A 23,690-nucleotide genomic window follows, 5' to 3' on the forward strand; every position below is an offset into this window, starting at 1 on the left:
CCAAAAGTGTGCATCGAGGGCGCTTGTGAGCACGCTTCTGAAACCTAAAATTATAAATGCATGACACCCTACGGTCTCATGAAAGTCTGTATAAAAACTCTGCAAGAGATAGGACCCAGATGCAAATGAGCAGACAAGAGGTTTTAATTAAAGAGGCTATATGCGTTTTTCTGAAATTTAAACTCGCGACTGACACCTGTGGCCAAAAAACAGAACTGCTCTTCCTTTCTGCTCGCTCGTACGTGCACACTTCACAAGTCATCTGCTGCAAGGAGGTCAGGTGACAGGTCAACATTATGTTTACAGAGGTAAGAACAGTCAAATACATATATTGTTTGAGATAAGTGTTCTGAGTGATCTGAAACGTTTAACATGAACGCGCTTGACGTCACATCCGCAGACAGCGCGGGAAAAATACGACCCGACAGAAAATAGGAAAAATAGGATACAGGCTTATAGGTGCACCCACTGTGAGCAGACAAGGTGTCAGGATGCTTGCTCATCAGGAGATGTTTGAGTCATAAATGGTAAAATAAAAAGGCTATTGTTTTGTTTATTTTGGGGGAAAAAGTTCCATATAGCCCCTTTAACAAGGCTGAAGATTTGAGATGACACAGATAACACTGAGACTGTCAGTAAGTTGACGATGACGAGAGTGCAATAGAGGCAGCTCCAAAGGAAAGACCAGGCAGGAACACGTAGCTTGATGTAGATCTCAGATATACCAGTCTTGCCACCAGGTAGAGGCTGACAGAACCAGAGGCTTGTAACTGGAGTAAGGCCCAATCCCCACTACTGTGTTTTCGTTTAGAAACGGAGACCTTTTGCTACGTTTGCACCTCCCATCCAGACTAAAACGGCAAAAACGAAGACCTAAAAACCCGTTTTGAATCTCCGGAGGCGGGCGTTTTAGTGAAGACGGGTCAAAACTGAGGACTTTAGAAACAATGAGGCTCACGCTCGGCTCTATGATTGGGTGTCATCAGTCATGGCGTATCCTTCCCTGATTCGTCAGCCACCCATCACATGACCCGTCCCCGGGAAGACAACATACAAAAACAGCCTGGACTACGTAACGTTAGTGACTGCACATGGATAACGAATTACAAGCGTTACTGACTTTGATGTCTTTGCTAGCAGCTGTTGTGCAAGTAAATTCTGTATTTTACAATGCTATAACTGCCTACGTTTACACCGGCACACGCATGCCCAGTATTGGTGAATGGTCACGTGATCAGCGTTTTCAGTCGTTTTAATGTGGACGGAGATCAATTCTAATACGCAGCTAAAACGCTGGTGTGAACGGAGATCATATTCGTTTTAATTCTCCGTTTCTCTGTAGTGTGGATGAGGCCTTAGATAGCTGCACCAGTCAGGCAGTTAAGAGTCACTGGCCAGGGAACTCAGGATACAGGGCAGGAACACACAAAAGTAATATTCACAGACTCTAGTCCATAATAATTCATTTTGCTTAAATTTACAGCCCTACTTTTAATTTATCCACATTTTGCACAATTCTGTGGCATTCCGTGTTATACCGCAAAATAAATTAAATTTTAACGAATGGATTCCGCGATTCTGTTTGTTTTCCACATAGAGGAAATCACAGGGCCCTATTTGTCATTGAAATTCATAGGGCAATGGGGTGAATGATACATTCTGATGTTATAAGAATTGTTTAAATCCACAAATTGCCTTCTGAAAAGTTCCCACAGACAAATGCAAATCTCCCAGAATTTTTTTTCCAGATTGTCATTTCAACTTATTTCCAGTGAGTTCACATGCAAATCCATGAAGAGGTTCTCCACCTAAAGCTGAGGATAATTTCAGCCTCAGGGGCGCATCAGCCTCAGCACTGCAAGAAAACATTCAGAGGTCCCACTCCACCGAAAATAAACAGGTAAATGTGAACAAGCCTGCGGCATGGTGGGGAATTATGTAAATTTCATTTCCACTGAGAATTGTGAATCTTGACTTGAGCTATACCGATTGAGGAAGTAGGCTAAATATACCACAATATAGCGACTGGCTTCAACAGAGATATATAGGCTTACCTCTAAACAGCATGAGAACTGTATTACATTTCAACTGAAATGCATGTAATGACTAAACTATGGTGATGGAAATGGTTTGGTAAAGGGAGACCAACAAAACAACCACAAGTCTTCTGCAAATCAAGTTCTTGCAATGATGCATGTATTCCGGGCCTGTAGGGATTATGAAAACACATATCTAAGACTGCATTAAAACTGGTTAATTTTTTAATAGGTTGGTGTACATCAAATCACCCTTGGCAAAGAAATATATTGTTTTAATTGAATTAAAGCATGATGCATTTGCAACAGGCAGCCTAAAGACAGATTCATCCCCACACAAGCACTTGTCTGAACAGTGTGTGTCAAAAACATTTCAACTCATTTCATATCAACTCACATCAACACATCAACAAACATCATCTAAGAAGTGGATTCATCAATCAATATTTGTGTCATATCAAAATTTACCTAGCACACCAGAGGTTTGGCTGGTGGTTAATATGCCAAAGTTATCCCCTGCATGCTGTCATAACTATCAACTGGCTACAAATTAAAAAAAAAAACATCTTTCTCCATTGAAGGCCTTTCAAAAGTAACTGCATTGCTGAAAAAAAATTGTTTGGCAAGCAACAAATAAATTGCAATTTACATTTTAAATTTAAAAATAAGTTTTGGGCCGAAATTTAGGATTTATGTATTTAAAACACACATAACATTTCCACCCATTTGCATTACAGTTTTAACAAACTATAAACTTAATGTTATGATTTTGTCAATCATACATAAATTAAATGGGTAAGATTTATTTTAAAGATTAACTATTTGCATCTATTTGGTTTTATTTAAATAATCATATTTATTACATGCATGCAACTTTCAAATCATTTAGAATCAACATAAATCTGTTCATTGTGAAAATTAAATTTAGTAAAAAAAAATATGAACATGGTTAGAATATGGCTAGCTGTTCAAGCGATATTGAATTATCTCAAATGTATGAGATTAAAAACAAACAAATTGGATTTATTGATAAATATATAAACGTTATTGTGTATTTAAAACCCAGTCAGTTTACTGTAATAATACTAATACAGAAATCTTACCCGTTTCTTAACAGTTTCTTTTATTTATGACTGAAAAAAACTGACAAACACTGAATATTCAACAATATTATTGATCTGGCTGTACTGACGCTGCTGCATGAGAACTGAACTGAACAATGACAACTTTTTGCAGAACTGCTTTATAGATTAAATGAACTGATTTAATAATTAATGATCTTTACAATGGAACTGAATCAACACTGAACTGACTTCAACTGAAAAACAGCCGAAATGCTATTATCACTGTAATATGCAATTCAAATACATAATTTCAGGCCTAATTATTTGAGTGTATAGTAAATGTTTTGCAAGTGACGATTGAAGGAATAGTTCAAGCTAAAGGTGACTGACTAAAAACAATCAAATATGGCATAAATACTATTTGCCCTTAAGCAAAGATTTTTCATATTCAATATTTCATATTTACAAGAGGGTCCTGCTGTGCACCAGCTTAGCAACTGCCAATGGATAGTTGAGGTATTACAGACCTCAGACTGTGAGCTGCCACATCCAGACACTTCCTTCTTAGAAAGTTGTATTCTCACCACAGGACCCACTCTAGCATGAACGATGATTCAAGGGACATACTTTGCCAAGGAAGTACATGTTCTACATTTCAAATTTAGACAGTGACAGAGCCTTTGAGTAGAAGTAAACATAATCCTCTGAAGACGCTTGAGTATTTTTATTGTTTTCTGCTTCCGCTGCACCGGTGGCTCCATGTCAGACTGACAGAACACCAATAACACACATATTCCCTGTGAGTGCTTGTGCGTTTGCTTAAAAAGGGAAATGGTGCATTTCTCTTCAGGAGAACAGGGATGACATCCTACATCGACACACACACTCCCGCCGGAAAATACAAGGCGAGGGAGAGAGGAAAGAAAAAAATAGGGGGTGGGATTTTCTTTTAATGATACTTTGTGTGTGCGTGTGTGGATATATGTGGCACTCGTACCAGTGTGTCAGAGACATTCTATATCAACAGAATCACCTCTCCATGTACATTTCAACAGTATAAATACATCCTCCACTTATGAAATCAAGCAAACAATAACATCGACCAAACAAAAAGCGGTAGGCAGTAACAATGAGCCGATCTAAACCAATGGAACCATAAAAACCCTTAACTAGTGGACTGATTTGATGGGCTCTGCACTGGATGAGGTTGATCGGATGAAATGAAAGTGGCGCCATGCAGAAACACGTGTGCTTTTACAATCTGAAAGCACTGATGGAACGGAAAGCACAGAGACAGAAATGAGAGCTGACAGAAGCTTGAGCAGGACACTGGATTGTGGAGACGAGACAAGCTCAGGTGGTGGGCTTAGATTCAGTTCATATACGATGGTTTGAATAGTGAGGTGGCTTGTGGGTCGGTTCTGTTAGATGGGCAGCTGGAACTTGACATCAACCTGGGCCTCTTTAGCCAATGATACAATTTCAGAAAGCTTCACAACCTAGAGGAAAAGAGAAAGATATGGTAATTATGATCAGCTAAAATATAACACAGTGTCCTACCATAGAGCAAAACACATTTCAAGCTTTTTCTCATTTTGAGGATTCTGCTGTGGCATAAAAAAAAGCTCTATGTAATGGTACGTTATAAATATCAAATACGTTCTGCTTGGCTGTCAATGTCAGGTCATGCTGCGGTTCCGCAGTGGAACGGCAAATTGCTTGTAGCTGGAAACCTGGTTTGTGTAGTCATTATTTGTAATGACGTGTGTTAGTTCTATGTACTTGTGTGGACTGCAACATTTGCTTTCATTTTCCTTTTTGTACACTTTCACCTTTTTTTGATAACACAATAACGTGCAATTTGTTACAATTAGTTAATGCATTAGGTAGCGTGAATTAACAAACAGCTAATTTTACAGCATTTATTAATCTCTAGATTTATTAATTCTCTGATTATTTGTTAATCAATAATTAATCATTTATAAATTCTTATTATCATACTTGAAATGTATTCGTGGAAATTAATATTACCCAAGAGTTGAAAAAGCTGTAAAGGTATTTTTCATTGGCTACATTTCCATGCACCCACATAATGTGATCATGAGATTTGGGCAATATTGCGATTAAAATCGACCTCATGTAAACACAATACTTTGATCAAATTGATGCGATTAAGCCAATAATCGTAGCAACCGTAATTGTAGTAAAATGTGGCATATGCCGATTTTAATTGCATAAAAACAATTTATTCGTATCTATTCCACTTTGGCCAAAGTGTGCATGTGCATTTTTGGGATGCTGAAGAAACCGAGATCATGTTGACAATGTTGCGCGACATGAATATAATGTGGTATTTTGATGGTCCAAAACATTGAAATGGAGACATTTTGATGAAATGATGAAATAATGAAATTGTGAAAAGGTTGTGCTTGTGCCACATAAACATCCTACTGCGATTAAGACCTTATTGGTGCACATGTAAATGTAGTCAATGTTAGTTCATGAAACCTAATGCATTATAACTACAATCAACGATTTGAACCTTATTGTAAGGTGTTATTTTTTATTGCACGTGTTGCCATTTTTACATTAAAGGGGTGGTAAAATGCCCTTTTCACAAGATGTAAAATAAATCTCTGATGTCCCCAGAGTGTGTGTGTGAAGTTTTAGCACAAAATACCCCACAGATATTTTTATAAAGCATGTTAAAGTTGTCACTTTTTGAGGGTTTGCAAAAACGCACCTTTTTGTGCCTGGCCCTTTAAATGCAAATGAGCTGCTGCAGAGGGCGGGGTTTCAAGAGCTGGTGTGTGTTAGCAGCCGTGATTACCTCACGCAGACACACTAAAATGACAGAAACTGTTCTGCCTTTAATGTTAAAACGGAGTCAGACAAAGACGGAGAGACTCAAGAAGAAGTGACAACAGGACGTAGAATGCAACAGGATGTCACTGAATGGTTAGTCGATGAATTTATGTTGCTGATGTGGAGTTTACTATCTTCAATTAGCATATTCTGTCATGGTTATCTATAAATCGCTCGTATAGGAACTGTTGTGAGATGCACACAGAGTGACTTTCTATTGCATGTGAAAAGATGGATGCTAAAGTTTGAGCTGACTCACAAATGTACTCTTATACAACAACTTTTCCTCTTCTCAACGTGGACTGTGTGTTCCCGGGGACGGGGTTTATGTACATTTTAGGGTGGTGGGTGATGTCACTAACCCGGGAGGAATGTCGTGTAGTCCCTACCAGCCGTTTGTTGTAGTCCTTTTCTTTAAAAGCAAACATCTTCCTTTGCTTTGAACTTTGAGCGTTGCAACTTTGCAGATGTTGTTTATGCTCAAACAGCAACATTACACACTAACTAAAGTCAGAAAAGTGAAATCATACTCAACCACCCCTTTAATGGCATGTAAAATTATGGGAAGTTTGTCACATCACTCAAGAATAAGTGACTTTGAAATGCCTGAAGAAGGTTGACTAAGGCTACGTTCAAACTGCAGACAAATGTGGCCCAAATACAATTTTTTTCATATTTTGTTCATATGTGACTCATATTTGTTTTTCTCATGACAACGTGAACAGCACAAACAACATGGAATCTGATCATTTCAATTCAGATCTGAGCCACTTCCATATGTGGAACTAAATTCGATACAGGTCAGATGTTTTACAATGAGACCTCAGTCTGAACTGTCAAGTCGGAATTAATGCGACTTTTACGTCACTAGATTCATTACAATTCTGCACTAATGGGAGTCAGATTTAACACACTTGAAGTTATCAAGACAGTTGTGAAAGTATTCAGTGAAGGACAGTGATGTGTCAGAACTCATAAGTATCAGTTACAGCTCTGCAAGCAAAACATGAGGGCTCGTATCATAAATGTTTAAAAACTGCGCTTTTTTTTAGCATCCTCGTCTTTGTTTTTTATATTGCCTGCGCATAAATGCGCTGGCTTCCGCAGCAGATAAGACAATAAATAAATGTGTACTTTAATGTTCTCCGTTTACTTCCGTATGACAGTATGTTGCGTGACGTCTTTTTTTGAGCATGCGGGTCAGTCCAGGACCATGATCGGTTCAACAATGTGAACAGCTATACAAATAAATCAGATCTGCGGATCTAAATCAGAATTGAACACTAAGGCTCGCAGTGTGAACGTAGCCTAAATTATGACAGATTTGTAATTTTTGGGTGAACGACTTAGACTGTCAATGATTCCTGAACCATGACATGCAGATTATTCTCAATTTTCCATTCCTTGTCAGTTTCGATTTGCCCATATACATGCATAAATAAGAGTAACGAACCATTTTGGCCGCCTCGTCCAGATCATCACAGGCCAGGATCTTCAGAGGGCTGGCAGCGATCAGAGCCTTGGCATCGTCCACTCTTGTTCCTGGAGATCAGACAAGCGTGATGAGAGTGAGATGAAGGACAGAAAACATGAGCCACCTGCACAATAACCCTTTCCAGACACCTTTTTTCTTTCTGTCACCCTTCTGTCAATGTTTCCTCTCTCAGATGTTCCAGGTTTTTTCGCAGCTTTTTATTGATATAGATCACGGGTGTCCAATCCTGCTCTTGCAAACCGCTTGGCCACAGCTCTGATAAGCCTTTGTTTCATGTTCATGTGAATCAAACCTACTGGAAGTGCTTGTTCTTATGAGTTTAATTGATAACATGATTCAATTTTTCAGATCAGCACCCTTTTAAATAAAGTATGGGCGCTGAAAAATATTTTTAATGGGTTTCAAACCTTCCCTCCACCTCTCCATTGATCAAAGTCATCCGCACCATCAATAATAATCATAGTGTGAAGTTCATTCTCGCTCACCTTGTAACCGCACTACGATGGGGATTGTCAGGTCTAAGTCAGTGACGGCCATGATAATGCCCTGTGCGATGACATCACACCGCATGATGCCGCCAAAGATGTTCACCAAAATAGCTTGGACCTGTTAGAAAGAAAACAACATAGCCAAACTAGATTTAGACTTTTTCCTGAAGAAAACATGAGAGGTGCTTATGATGTGTGGTTTCTAAGGTGTGGTGGCAAGTAGTTTTTAGGGCGTTCCTATGTGGCTGATAGACTGTTGCAAGGTGCAAATATCTAATAAGGTCGTCGCCCCAACCCCCAAATATCTAATATTTGTACCTAATTTGTACCTTATTAATACCTAATAAGTATTAAATTGTTTTCTCTGTTTTATAGCCCGAGTGTCTTGCTCCACAAAATATATATATCATTCAGTGACAATAACAGAAAGACCTGCACCATTAATAAGAGAGTGGGCAAAAAAAAGAAGCTAATGCAACACAGCACTGCCTCCCTTGACCATGACATTACCTTTTTATCAGAAGTGATGAGCTTGAAGGCCTCCGTCACCTGCTGTGCAGTGGCTCCGCCTCCAACATCCAGGAAGTTAGCGGGTGTTCCACCATGCAGTTTAATAATGTCCATGGTTGCCATAGCGAGTCCAGCCCCATTGACTAAACACAGGTGACATCACATGTAAAAAAAAATTATACATACACATATTCAGTCTAATAAACTAGTCAAATTGGTACAAATCAAATCTAAACAGAATAATTGACTAAAAGTGCAGAATTTAATATCAACCTAGGGGTGGGCGATATGACCAATCTTATACCACGATATCAGTCATTTTATTTCACGATAATGATATATTTAGATTTAATCACTCTTATCATTATTTTCAATATAATTTAAAAAACAAATACATCCTCTTTCGCTGCTTATTGCGCTTCAATGGTTTAAAAAATAAAATAACCTGTTTTTAATCCGCAATGCTCATAAACGCATGCAAACAATAAGCTTTCATGACTGCGTAGCACAGCAACGTCACGTGAGCATAACTGCGATAGAGATGATAGTCCAAAATCTCTACCGGTATATCACCCACCCCTATTTAAACCTATTACATATTACACGCACACACACATATAATAGAATATTGTTCCTATAATGAAGGGTCGAGGGTTTTTGTACTGACCCAGGCAGCCAATAGTGCCATCCAGGCCGATGTAGTTGAGGTCTGCTTTGGCTGCCTGTCTGTCTCTGATGTCCTCCTGGCTCCAGTCTCGCATTTCAAACACTTTCTTCTGTCTATAGGCAGCATTTGTGTCAAAGTTGATCTTGGCATCCATACACATCACTGCAAAGCATAGAAGAAGATTTCGATGAATGGATAACTCTGTGGGCATGGTTATGGAGCATTACAATGATTGGTTTTCTGTGATTACAATATATATATATGTATATAGAGGAATTTCCACCAGATGACTTGACTTATAGCTTTAAACAGAGTTATTCATCATGATACAGACTGCATTTGTATAGAAAATAATTCCACAACAAAAAAGTTAGGTGTGCTTAGGTACAATCTTTCATACTTAGGTATACTCTTTACAAGAACTAACTCAATCCTCTTTCAGAAACCATAAAGTGAGGTTTTCTTTTTTTTAAATCTCCTTCCACCTTAGTTTTCATAGGCCACATTTCACTGTTTTTGACCCATTCAATATGTCTATAAAACAATAATATTGATTTTTATTGTGATTGTTAGGCCTATATACAATTATGAAACAGTAAGAAATATATTTTAATACTACTGTACTGTAAAATAAAAGAAAATAAGTATTTAATAAAATATAATTTGGTAACACTTTATTTAAAGGTGACGTAGTTACACGTTACTTACTATAGTAACAGTGAATACAGTAAATTAAAGGACAAGTTCGGTATTTTACACTTAAAGCCCTGTTTACAGATCGTATCTGATGAAATAGAACGGTTAAGATTAAACTTTGGACAGATGCTGCTGTCGCGAGAATTTTAGGTTTATATCGCTTTCCCCCCTCACCCCCACAATGGTTGTATATGTGCACTGGAAGATTCCTTCCTAAAACACATTAAATTTTCGTTTACAAAGACGTGAAACTCACCGAGTGGTCAGGGGTGTTCACTGATACGGTTCCAAAAAAAATCGCTGAAAAAGATGCATTCCAACAGGTTTTATCGTAGTTTTTGTCCAACTCCATGACTTGTATTGAATGTGCTGTGTGAGGTACGGTATTACTCCGCCGCTGGAGTGTCTATTATTCAAGCTCTCAACGGAAGAATAACGGGTGTGACACGATTGGCAAAATAGGTCCACAAAAGCGAAATAAACCTAAAATTCTCGCGACAGCAGCATGTGTCCAAATTTTAATCTTAACCGTTCTATTTCATCAGATACGGTCTGTAAACAGGGCTTTAAGTGTAAAATACCGAACTTGTCCTTTAACTCGTACATGTAGTTAATTAATATTACTTAGTACTTATTTGAGTAATTACAATGTAACTATGTCACCTTAAAATAAAGTGTAACCAAAAATTTTGGATACACTATTTTAAGGTGTCCTTGTTTTAGTGTTTTATACATTTAAGGTCTGTGTAATATTAATGAACTAAATGTACTTACTACAGGGTTATGGTTAGGATCAGGGTGTGGTTTAGGGTTAGCCAGTGGTTTAGGGTTAGTTGCTTGTAATTATGCATAATTTATTGTTATGCTACATGTAATGTGTAACAAGGACACTGTCAAATAAAGTGTTACCTAAGTTATTATGAGATATAGTTTTTTTTCTCCTCCTGATATATTGTGCAACCCTAGGATGGGGTTTAATGTATGCATAATGGTCTAAAGTGCAGGTTGTCTACTTTAAGGTACCAATGCCAGATGCATCCTCCACCATTGGGTTGATCTCCAACATAGATGCATCATACTTGATGAACACATCATAGAGTTTCAACATGTTTTCTGCAGCTTCATTGATCAATGCAGCGGGGAAACCCATCTTCTCTGCCACCTGAGAGAGAGAAAAAGAGAACACAAACATTTTTCATGCAGAAGTCAGTCTGGGCACTGTCTCGCAGAGCTATATCATACTCGGCATCTCACCTTAATTGCCTGATCCATCTTTATTCCCTGTACGATATCAATAGGCTCTTTCACAATGGCATCGGGATTCTCAGCAGCCACATCCTCAATGTTCACGCCCCCCTGAGAACTGCCAATCAGCACGGGGCCCTGTAAAAGGTTGAGTAGAAGTGATGATTTTAAGGGCAGGTGAAGTAAAGTGCTGCCATTTAAGGTCACAACTCACGACATGAGTAAAAGTTGACCTCTACTGGCCACTCTGCTTACTGCAGCATGTGAAGTGGTGATGTCATTTTGCACTTGAATGTAATCATATGCGAAGCAATTTCATTATAGATAAACCACACAGTATTATTGACAAAGTGTGACCTCTCACCTGGAAAGACCTCTCCATGGTGATGGCAAAATAATACTCTCTGCGTGGGTATCTGCGCTCGCAGATAAACACTTGGTTACAGATGCGCCCTGCCTCTCCTGTCTGCTTAGTGAACAGCTTCTTGCCAATCATCTTAGAGGAGATATCCCTCGCTTCCTCGGGCCTGCAGACACATTGATGGTGAGAAGACAAAGAGATGAATTTGGAAATGTAATAAAGCAAAAGCATTGAACAATTGTGTCGGCACCAACACTCACGAGTAAACTATTCTGACTCCGCCCTTAAATCCTCCCTCAAAAGTGCCTTTGCCTCGACCACCCGCCAACACTTGGGCTTTTACCACCAGGTCTTTAGAGCCTGAGAAAAGAGAAAGAGTAAACAATAATGAGAAGAAAAAAACCTTGACAAAAACATATGGCCATGCTCAAAGGAAATTAGCAAACAAACAAAGATCAGTTTAATTGACAGATGAAAGATCCAGTACACAACTGCTGCATCCTCAGCCAATGAGTCACTCTGTAATTACCTACAGTCTCTAAACCTGAGCCGCTGTACACACACAGGACAGGCTTATGCAAGGCTGCTGGACCTGATTGTTCGATCAATGTAATGCCGCAAAAAACATCCTTGTAAAAGTTTTGATTTACAAGGATTTAAACTGCATATACAGGGTGAAAACAACAGACTTACGACGCCAATGAGAATGATTAATCTGCTTGGAACAATAAGGTGGAGTTTTATACAATATCTACTGGGATTTGTAACTTTACAAGCTCTCTTTTCAATAAACAGACAGAATTATATATTCTATTAACACAAAGATATGAAAAAAAAAAAAAATTTGTTCCTAACAAGGAGATGTTACGCTGATCTTTTCCTGCACAATGGCTTGAATTTCAGTACAGTTTTTTTACATGGTATCATATACTAACCACCATTCAAAAGTTTGGTTTCAGTAAGATTTCTTTAAAGATATGAATACTTTTATTCAGGAATGATGCATTAAATGATAAAAGTGACAGCAAGCACACCTATAAAAAAGATTACAAAAGATTTAATTTCAAATAAACTTTCGAAGCAAAGAATTCTGACCAAAAAAAAGTGTCCACAGAAATGTTTCTTGAGCAGCAAATCAGCATATTAGAATGATTTCTGAAGGATCATGTGACTGAAGACTGGACTAATAATGCTGAAAATTCTGTTTTGTCATTACAGGAATAAATGACAAATACAAAATACAATTTAAAATTTAAAATATTGTAGAAAACAGTTATTTTTTATTGTAATATTTTTTCACAATATTACTGTTTTTATTATTATTTTTTTTCTTGAGCAGTTTAGTCCTTTTTGGCACTTGCTTCTAATGTATGGAAAATAGTGGCATGAAGATTCTTTTGACTTCCACATGAGAACATCTGTTATTATAGGGGTTTCAGAAAACATCAGGGAGAGTAAATAATGGCAGAAAAAATGTCAGCTCTGGGTGAACTAACACTATAAGTTGTACCATGTCGGACATTGTGAAATTTTGGATATTTCCAAATTTGTCCATGCTGCAATTTTGCAAATAAAAAGCTCCCTCTCTCTGCAACCCTGAATGCTCAGTTTGTTGCGTTTACCAGAAATATATTTATTCGGTACCAGAAAATCCCGGCTTATGCTGCTCTGAGACAGATTACACCAAGATCTGGACTGTACGGTCATATAAACCTGCTCTCTATTGTGCACGTCTCTCAGTCCAAAGCTAGTTCCTCCATGCATGTGACACACTACCCTCCTTTATTCAAGCGAACAGCACTGCTTGTCCATCACGGGTCTGTGCCGGCGCTGCCTATATGCTGACAGTCAGATTAAAGGTTAGGGCAGCCACATTCTCCAGAGGTGGCACAAATCTATGTTTAGACTGCATAATGATTTGAGAACATCACAACAGCTGAAACACAAACACACAGCACATTCAAGACCTTAAAATAGGCTAATCTGGCTGTCCTGTTCAAAACACCATAATCTGGCCTACGCAAAAGCACAGTGGATCGGAAAAGTAAGCTGTGCACGTCATCTGCATTTAAGTATGCTGTGCTAAAATAGTCAATTCCAATGTGTAAAATACATTAAATAAATCTGCATATTCCATAACTACAGTTATGCAATCCCTTTAAGAAGAATATATATTAATTTTCCTTAATTAGTGCCCAGCAGCATATGTCCACATGTTCTTACCGATCTGCTTGGCAGCAGTAAAAGCCTCGTCAGGTGTGTTGGCAACCATACCCGCGGGCACAGAGATGCCCGCCTCCTTCAGCAGCCCGATGCTCATGTACTCATGCAGGGAGAGGTTTCTCTGCTGCTGCAATGACAGCATTGGGGACGGCTGGTTCCCATGGTTACCAAATAGACCTGATGTCCCACCAAGCACCTGGTAATTGGATGTAAAGATACAAATTAATTCCAACTCCACATAGAAATCCTGGTTACACTGCAACACAAGGAATATTATTGCTACAAAGCCATGGTCGTATTTACACTGCAAACACGTACTTTTGCTTATTGCTCAAACGATATTTACAAACAGAAGCAAGACTAGGGAAAATCTCTGATTTACAAGACAAAAGGTTCTTACAGTGACTCGTTGCAGTTTACATCCATACGGCAGTAGACGCCAGCAAGTGAGTGGCTTTTATTCAATTGAATCATTATTGAATAATTTGCCTAACTCATTTATTTTTGGAAAGGCCGCAGTAAAAATCAAAATTATTATTACTGCCAATTAAGTAGATCTATTAATTTTCCTCAACTTTGTCAATTTCTAGGTAGCCTACAATATTTAACAATATCCAAAATTTTAATTGTGCATGGACATCACCAGTCATTTTTACACATTAAGAATTCTCACACCCTCTTCCTAATACATATTGATGCCTACATTTAAAACAATAAAAACCATTATGAATCTGAATCTGAATCATACCATTTGAATCTGTAAAATGCTCAAATTTGTGATTATCTTTATTATCAATGTTTTTATGTACCGTAAAGGATTTTAAAAGGAACAGAGTAAAGTCTTTCAACAAGAGAGACATTGGGAAATGTGGGTATTATGAAAAAATCATAATACCTTTTAAAAGACTGTATGCACCAGCAATGTAGAGATCATTAATGGGCTAATTAATTATTAATTCATAATTTGCTGTACTCCACAGCACAATAAAAATAGGGAATTTACCTGGGTGTCTTACTCAAGGGTACAACCTTCCAATGACCAAACAGAAGACATGATATTCTTAATCTCAACAAATGTATGATTCAGCCAGGTTTACATTTAGAATTGTGTTCAATACAACAGACACAATTGCAGTTCTCAGTTGTTCAGGAGTTAACTTTATTAACCAGATAGCACTACAGTTGAACAGATACACTGAAGTGAAACAAATCAGACTGTCCCTCTGTCCATGTAGGTCAAAGTTAACTAGTAAACCCAGATGACATGAAACGTTACAGTGTGTATGATAGCCATATAAACACTAAAATTCCAGATATTTTAACGTGAATCTGGTCAGACTACAAAAGAACATCCACATTTAAAGGAGAATGAATAGACTTGCTAACCTAAGCATTCCTAATAATGACAGGCAGCTAGCCTGAAGGCTAATGTCAAAGGAGAATCGCCCATTTGGTGTCATTGAAAGTGACCAAAACAGCAAGCCACTTCACAAACGACAATCGGATATAGTTATCTGATGTGTGTACGTAAAACTGACCTTAGCTGCCGAGTTTAAAGTCGTCCTGGAGCCGGAATTCCTCAGTCCAGCGGACAACCGGCCGCAGATCAGGGACGTCGCCATGTTGCTCTGTGTACAAGCAGCGCAGCAGAAAACAAATGACTGGACGAGCCTGCGTTAGAACGTACGTCAACTGCGCAACTGCGCTCCGAGAATCGCGCCTGGTTATTTCCTTCCTCATGAACCAATGCTTTTCAAATCAGTTTATGATATGATGTGTGTTGATTGATTGTGACAAAGATCTGATTTCTTTTGGGAATAAAGATGATTTGATTTTGATACCATTTGTACATCTCATAGACCACGAACGCCACGAGCCAGGTCGTGAAATACATGCTATACGAGATTCCTCTACTAGTAAGATAGGTAAGTTTAGACTGGTGTTTTCCACTAAAGCAGTGTTGCTTTATGCTCATGCCGACACCCAGCATTGCACGTGTTCTTCATTCTCTCACTAGTTTTGAGTCATTTTATTTATAAAAATTCTTTCAGCGACTCTGTCTGTAGTTTACATTCTTACGCCAGTAGATGGCAGCGCGTGAGTGTCTTTTTGTGTGTTGTTGTGACAACAAGTTTAGTTAAGCAGATCTATTGATTTTTCATCCACCTTCATCTACTTAAGTCTAGGTATGGCTTTTATCAAAATATAACAGAAAGACAACAATAATTGTCTGAATATGAGTTTCTATAATATCCATCATTTTAATTGTGCATGATTATCAGTCATTTGTACACATTAAAGGTAGGGTAGGTCAGAATTGTCTAAAACAAACTTTTATTCAAATTTGTTTAAACTGTCTTTATATACCAATGCATAATTAAAATGTAAGTACTCTGATAAAAAGAGTATAAAAATCGAGTGACTCTAGACCGTTTAATCTTCATTAAACACAGCTCATTAATTCCATTCACTCCCACCTAAAAACGGGTGCGCGACTGCGCGCACGTGGGCAGAGCCAGTAATAGAGAGCCTAAGTCCCGCCCCTCCGCTTCCGGCTCATGGGACCTTATTTCGGAAAAAATATGTATGGAAGTCAATGGCGAGAGATAACTTATCTTTTTATTCCGTCTGAACTGTCCCCTGAACTACACATATGATGTTTGTCAATTTAAAAGGTAAATATGAAAGTCAAGAAAGTCGCAGTTTGTCATAAAACAGAAGAGTAACGTTTAGTTGTATGTGAAAATCGCTCGATGAACTACATCTCTCGTCTCGCACTATGTAGCCTACGTCACAAGATCCGTTGCTCGTATCCCAGATAGCAAACTGACATCGAATCAATGTGGAAACGACGTTTCTCGCGACATTGAAACAACATCGTTTTGCTCATCGAATTAACGTTGAATCAACGTCAGACACGCCATTCAACCGCATTTCAATGTTGAATCAATGTTTTATTTTCGGTGTAATAAATATTGAACGTTGATTCAACGTTGAAATTTGATTGATGATTGATACTAACCTTTACAACTAAAAATCAATGTTGAATCGACATCGGTCTGCTATCTGGGATGTGTGTATTCTGGCTCAAAACACGAGTCAGGCATGACGGCGTAACGTTAGGATTATAATGTAAGACTATAGAAAAAATGACAGACGTTAGCTTCAGTAAAGTTAGCTTCATTCATTGAGAGAAAAGGTATGACGTCGCATGTGCGCCTTCTGGGTTTGTAGTCTTTGTAATTACGTATTTTCACAGTCTTATACCTCAACAGTTTTACATCAAACTGCGACTTTCTTGACTTTAAAATGTATCTTTTAAATTGACAAACATCATATGTGTAATTCAGGGCACAATTCAAACGAGATCAAAATATTTGTTGTCTCTCGCCATTGACTACCATACAATATTTTTCCGAAATAAGGTCCCATGGTGGTCGACCGGAAGGGGAGGGACTTAGGCTCTCTATAACGGCGGTAGTCATGGCGACGTCGAGTGACAGTCGCGCAAGCCAATCCTGTGATTCGTCCCGAATGGAAATAATGAGCTGTGTTTAATGAAGATTAAACGGTCTAGAGTCACTCGATTTTTATACTCTTTTTATCAGAGTACTTACATTTTAATTATGCATTGATATATATAGAAAGTTTAATCAAATTTGGTAAAAAGTTTTTATATAAATCCTACCTACCCTACCTTTAATGGATCTTCCATCCTTTTCTCAAGATATCTTGATGTCTAAATTTTAAAAAGCACAATTTTACTCTGTAAAATACAAAACAATACTGATTATGTTTACACTAATAAGTTCAAATGTGTGGAATAATTCCTTCTTTTTGTAATGTTTTTAATGCTATCCATGTGTCTGTGTGACAGCAAAGCTGATTTTTTTTTAGCAGCCATTACTGCAGTCTTCATGGTCACATGATCCTTCAGAAATCAGAATAAATTGTAGAGATTCAACTGACAAAATGTTTGGACTACAGCTATATAACAGTTAGTGTGTTTCATTACAGTTTAAATTCAATGTCTGAGGCTGTTCAAAATGAAAAACCCTTCCTCAAACGTCCTGGAGTGGGACTTGGGGTTCTTGTGACAGACTCCGCCAAACCAGGATGTGTCCTGTTAGGAAAAAGAAAAACTATAGTTGGGAAAGGCACCTACCAATTACCAGGAGGTCACATTGAATTCGGGTGAGTTTACTGGGCTGGACTAATGTTAAGCAAACACATCACAGTATCAAATTAGAAAGATATTTATATTCCTTTATAATTCCTGCTTATTCATGTGAACTTTATGTTTTCTTGTGTGCTAATATATTTATACACATGGGTTGCTTGCAAATGAATTTCACTGATCAGAGAAACTTGGGAGCAGTGTGCCGAAAGAGAGGTGATGGAGGAAGCTGGTGTCCGTCTGAAGAACATTCGCTTTGTATCCGTCGTTAACTCCATCAGACTGGAAGAAAACTACCATTATATCACAATCTTCATGCAGGGAGAACTGGACAGGTCTTTCTCAGCCGAACCAGTTAATTTGGAGCCAGAGAAAAATGAAGGTAAATTGTTTCTTTGAATGTGTTATAGCCTGTGTAGTCTCAGCCCCAGATGGCCCACCCACAGATCATTTATAATGATCGTGATAAAAACCTGTCATGTGAGAGACTATTGTCTGTCTCACGCCAACTTGGCAGTCACCATTACAACATGTTTTAGTAGTTTTGAGCAAGAATTTAATATAGCTACAATTAAAGGCTTAAATGCATGTTTTGAATGTTAAATGCAAGTCCACTTGAAGTAGGGAATAAAAACGAGAGAGTGAATTCGGTCACTGAGTGCGTCGGAAGGGCTGCCGCTTTTGCTAAGTTTGTGCTTGCCGTTTAATACTCATTTGAAACTAAACAAAGTGGCAGCTCCAATAATAATGAAAATGTTTATCCTGAACTCTGTCATGGAAACTAAACCTTAATTAAACAATTTCATAATCAATAAAACAATCAATTTATACTCTAATGATATTACGCTGTACCCTGCGGTTTGGAAAATGTATGTAAGGATGATGCGGGCGCCATCTTCTGGTGTGCATTATGGGTATTCTCTGCCCCAGGGGTTCTCAACTCTGGCCCTCGAGGTCCCCTGTCTTGGAGAATTTAGCTCCACCCTGTCAACCTCAACTGCATATATCTGTCTAGTAATCCTGAAGACCTTGATTAGCTTGTTCAGGTGTGTGTGTGATTATGGTTGGAGCCAAACTCAGCAGGAAAGTGGACCTCGAGGGCCAGAGTTGAGAAACCCTGCAGTGTACATCAGTTGTACTCGTTATTGCAGTGTATTATGGGATAAAATGAGTGCACTCGATAACGTCCACTATGGTTTCGGACCCCACTATAAATGGCTGTCCCCTCATATAGTGCCCTATTTAAGAGTATTCAGACACAGCCATTGTCTCTCAAAAGAAAGAACCGATTCTGAACTGCTGAAACGAGTCGTCAGTAATTCCAGCCTTACTTCCTGCACAAGCGTACGTAGGTTTGTAACAAATTTGCATAATGCCAGCTTATGGTCTTTATTGGCTGCCCATGAACAATGTCTACTTTGACCCACCCTCAAACACTGCAGTTTGGTAAGTGTTATCGACATGTCGAGAGCATGCTATTTATCTAATGAACGCTGATTGGTCAGTGAAGGACTGATTACGACCAGAGATACCGCTTGATGGCATCGTGGCATACGAAGCGGGACCAGAATGTCTTCTAGCACGTGTATTTACCTGTGTCAGTTGTGTTCTCTTGAAAAGAAAGTGCAGAGCGCGAAAGCACCAAAGTGACTGAAGGATTGCCGTAAAGCAGTATCTCTGGTCTCTGTATGACGTCATTTACATTTTAAAAGACTTTTTAAAGCAAATAAGTGACTCTAAAAAATCTATCACCCATCAATGTGTATTTTTTTTGCATGTCCTTTCGAATACAACATTCAAATTATTAGACAAAAAATCATATCCTGAGAAAAGTGGCTTTTGAGGGGTAGCTCCATAGACCTCCATTCACTCTGCACTCGTCCTGTGAGCGCCCTCATATGGAACCAGAGTGGAACTGCAACCAGTCCAGAAGCCGGAAGTTAACTGAGAGTGGCAGTTCTCCCCATATTAGACATTCTCTGGTGAAACCATAGACAGTATATAAACTGGACACAGCGACCCCATAGGTTTCAACGGAGAGAAGTGAAGTCAATTAGAAGCACTCACTTCCTGATCGCCAGGCGAACTGCGCAGGCTCAAACTGAGCTTGACGACGTAGATGTGACGTGAGCATCCTGTAGGTCTTCTAGTAGCTGTGCCGAGAGAAATCTGAATCATTCCCTTCCGAATCTCGCAGAGACGGAGAGCGTGAGCATTAGCTGTCCATGAGCTAGCAGCGGGAGCAACTTTATCACTCTCTATGGGCTTCTCCCTTGACTTTATGCCTCCACGTCCTCCCGATTGCTTGCGAGCTTCTCTGCCTGTCCATACGGTAATTTCTCGACTTGTGCGACAGAGTCGCGCGGTTATGACGCAATCGTTAGCCTATTTTTTACAAAAACTGCTTCTACGGGGCCATAACGTAAGATACAAGGTAATGGAGCCTTTTATACATTTTCGTGTTTCTTTAGAAATAAACAATGGACAAACGGTGTCTTTAAACGCCTCAGATGTAAAGTTATTCGCTGTCAAAGTGACGCCAAAATGAATGGGAGTCAATGGAATGCTAACAGCAGGTGGGGGTCCGCTAGCCAATGGCGGCGCCCGGGGAAGCTTCAGTGTCTTCCGGAACACTGCCCCCCTGGGTAAAACCGACGCCATTGTTACTGTTTGTATGAAGCTCCGGACCGGAAATTCAGATATGGTAATGGCCGTTTCGTTTCCGACACATGCTGTAAAAGCGGTAGACCAATCACAACAGACTGATCCATCTGACCAATCAGAGCAGAGTATGATGCATGTTAACCTGTTGTAGGAGACCTTCAAAACGAAATTGGGAACCTTTAATCGCATAATAGGGGCAATTAAAAACAATGATTGGTCACTTTACATGTTGGTTATAGGCTCTAAATGTAACTAAATCTACAATCTGAAAAAATCTTAAATGTTTGTTTTTTTGGCCAGAATAGCTACATATAACTGGCAGCAAACCTAACAGTAGATTTACGCAATATAGCCACGCATTGTATAAAACAATGCTTGAATTTTTATGCTATGAGTAAGTAGTGACCTTTTGAATAGAAATGAGTTCATAAGTATTACACATCATTTAATGTGCTGTTATATCATTGTAGATAATACTGAAGAATTAGTGAGTCATTTTTAATTATAAGACTATATCTTAAAGTTCCTAAATGCCAAGCAAACACATCTGAATATTGCTGCAGTAGTACACTAAAAGATTCAGATTCATTAGTTATTTCTTTTTCAGGTTGGACATGGAGGCGATGGGAGGATTTCCCCCCAGAAGAGCAGCTGTTCTTGCCATTGGCCAACCTGAGACAGCAGGACTTCCAGCCATTCAGAGAGAGTTAAAAGGGATTTTCTGTCATTAAGAAATCAATCTGATCACTCCCTGGCTTTATCTGATTCAGGACCAGGTGAACTGAACTCACTCTAGGCCTTTTCTTGCTCATTTTGAGCTTGTGCCCTGACCTTAAGTAGTAAGATGGACATGCTGTACTTCCAGATTCACTGTTATGGATAATTTATTACTGAATATCATTCCAGTTTGTCAATAGCCTCTTTCAAGTAATGATTTTATTGAACACACGTGTACAAAATTATATCAAGGCTATTAAAGGGGTCATGACATGGTTTTTTTTATTTTATTATTATGTTCCCTTAGGTGCAAATATAGTATTACTATAGTTTTTTTTACAAAAAACTTTTAAAATGTAGTGATTTATGACCTTTTCCCACCCTGTTTCTCATCCTCTGATTCAAACAGTCTGTTTTGGGGGTGTTTCCCCTTTAAGAGTTCAGTGTTAACGCCCACTGCTATGATTGGCTAACGTCAGTGCCAATGCATCAATTATTAACGCCCCCAGCCAGAACCTGTGCGGATTCGGCGCAACTGTTTAATAGCGGGTGATGCATGCGAAACGATGGCTCTTGCAATGATAAAACCTTATTATGTTTGAGCCGGAATCAGAGGAAAATGAACCATCACCACAACAACGAAGACTGGATCAGCCCGTGTCCACATGGAAAGTGAAACTATTTTGAATTAATAAAAAAAAATTAACCCGAGACACTTGAAAACGGATTATTGTTACATAATTTTCCTATAGCTTAATTTGCTAACAGTTTAACATTATTTAACTAATTCCAATGAAATGATAGGGTGTACCACGGACAAAAATGCATGCACAGACAGGCCATCTTTGAAGATGCAGCATTGATAAAGGCAACATTTTTAATTTTCTATCACATGTAGGCATACTAGAAAGGCGACATATTTTCAAGATTTTCTTATACAAATGTGTTTATATTAGCCATGGTAAAAAGTAAGTTTGCGTCGTCGTTGTTGAGCCCAGAATATTCGGCACGGACTTATCTTTGAGCAACAGTTTTCTGGCAAAGCCAAGCATCATATTGGGATTTTTCCCTCAAAACAGTCATCCTTCAAATGTATAGAACAAACGCTTAAACTAACACTGCCGTGACTGGGACGTCCGCAAAAAATAAAGTGCATCCATTTTTCCCTGACGACTGGATCCTTCGCAGCGTATTCAAAAAGTAGTTTAAAGTTTTAAATACATTACTTACAGTTTGCGTCGTCGATGTTGAGCCAAGAATAGTCGGCACGGACTTATCTTTGAGCAACAGTTTTCTGGCAAAGCTCAAAACAGTCTCAAAACAGTCATCCTTCAAATGTATAGAACACACGCTTAAACTAACACTGCCGTGACTGAGACGTCCGCAAAAAATAAAGTGCATCCATTTTCCCCTGACGACTGGATCCTTCGCAGCGTATTCAAAGATGTTGTTTGTCCACAGCCAGGAACAGCACATCTGCGGCATCGTAATTTCCCTGTACACAGACCCACTCGCTGTCCGTCGACTGAACACTTGTGAGGCGCGCGGCGCGCGGGCGCGACGATGATACGAAATGAGCGTAGCTGCCTTGCGCTGAAAGCGTAGTTGTCTTGTGCTGGAGGCGGTCATATGCAAACGCTGGTACGTCACTTCGTACCGTGACGTCACTTCTTACCATGGATCCAGAACGAGCTGTATTTAGAGCTTGATTAAATAAATGATTCGTTTATAATGGGGAGGACGTCTTAAGCTATGAAACTTGCAGGACGTTTTAATGGTACAAAGACCTCTTATATACCAAAAGATCAAGGCAAATTTGGTTTCTCATGTCATGACCCCTTTAAGGCTTATCAGTCTTTTATTTATTAAGTGTTTATAGAGCATTTGTCATGGGTAAAATTACTCTAAAATATTTAGGTAACAGTGTACAATAAGGTGTAATTTGTTAACATTAGTGAGTGCCTTAGGTATCATGAACTAACAAGAGCAATACTTTTACAGCATTTAATAATTTTGGTTGAAAATTAATTTCTACATATACATTTTAACATTTCAGGATGTATATTAAAATTGTTTTTTTCATAAGAAAATAAGAATTAACAATGAACAATTCATATTTATAAATTAACCTATATTAGTAATGAATGTAATCTTACTGTAAAGTGTTACCAATGTGTCATCATAACTTACTGTAAGTAAGATTCATTATGTAATCATAACCGTTCCTAGAACTTCCTATCAGACAACAACCTTTTCATATGTAATCTTACTGCAAGGATTTCGTAACATTTTATTTTCCACATAAACATTACCTGCACTCAAATAAACATTACCTGCTTGTTTTATTATGTTGGGTTGGACAGTCTTTTTTTTTTTTAACCATGCCCCCAAACTGATTATATTAGTATGTAATTATTATATTATATTATATTATATTATATTATATTATATTATATTATATTATATTATATTATATTATATT

General features: G+C 38.5%; 2 protein-coding genes across 3 annotated transcripts; one reads left to right on the forward strand and one right to left on the reverse strand.

The window, feature by feature from the left end:
- Positions 1 to 3,809: 3,809 nt before the first annotated feature.
- On the reverse strand, positions 3,810 to 15,337 carry sucla2 (succinate-CoA ligase ADP-forming subunit beta). The gene is made up of 11 exons (XM_079628881.1): positions 15,189 to 15,337; positions 13,651 to 13,846; positions 11,688 to 11,787; positions 11,431 to 11,593; positions 11,076 to 11,204; positions 10,845 to 10,983; positions 9,126 to 9,287; positions 8,459 to 8,601; positions 7,946 to 8,066; positions 7,419 to 7,507; positions 3,810 to 4,599 (listed from the first exon to the last, which is right to left on the reverse strand). Exons 1-11 carry the CDS (start codon positions 15,270 to 15,272, stop codon positions 4,525 to 4,527), a joined length of 1,401 nt encoding a protein of 466 aa, XP_079485007.1. The 5' UTR covers positions 15,273 to 15,337; the 3' UTR covers positions 3,810 to 4,524.
- nudt15 (nudix (nucleoside diphosphate linked moiety X)-type motif 15) lies at positions 15,314 to 23,585 on the forward strand. Of its 2 annotated transcripts, none has more exons than XM_079628882.1 (5): positions 15,314 to 15,575; positions 17,668 to 17,844; positions 18,013 to 18,209; positions 21,099 to 21,472; positions 23,054 to 23,585. In XM_079628882.1, exons 2-4 carry the CDS (start codon positions 17,678 to 17,680, stop codon positions 21,200 to 21,202), a joined length of 468 nt encoding a protein of 155 aa, XP_079485008.1. In that variant the 5' UTR covers positions 15,314 to 15,575; positions 17,668 to 17,677; the 3' UTR covers positions 21,203 to 21,472; positions 23,054 to 23,585. The 2 variants fall into 2 exon arrangements, with proteins under 2 accessions (XP_079485008.1, XP_079485009.1); XM_079628883.1 differs by lacking the exon at positions 15,314 to 15,575 and adding an exon at positions 15,688 to 15,836 and having other exon boundaries at positions 23,054 to 23,557.
- Positions 23,586 to 23,690: the final 105 nt, after the last annotated feature.

Source organism: Phoxinus phoxinus, assembly GCF_949152265.1.
Source record: "Phoxinus phoxinus genome assembly, chromosome: 11".
Lineage (NCBI taxonomy): Eukaryota > Metazoa > Chordata > Actinopteri > Cypriniformes > Leuciscidae > Phoxinus > Phoxinus phoxinus.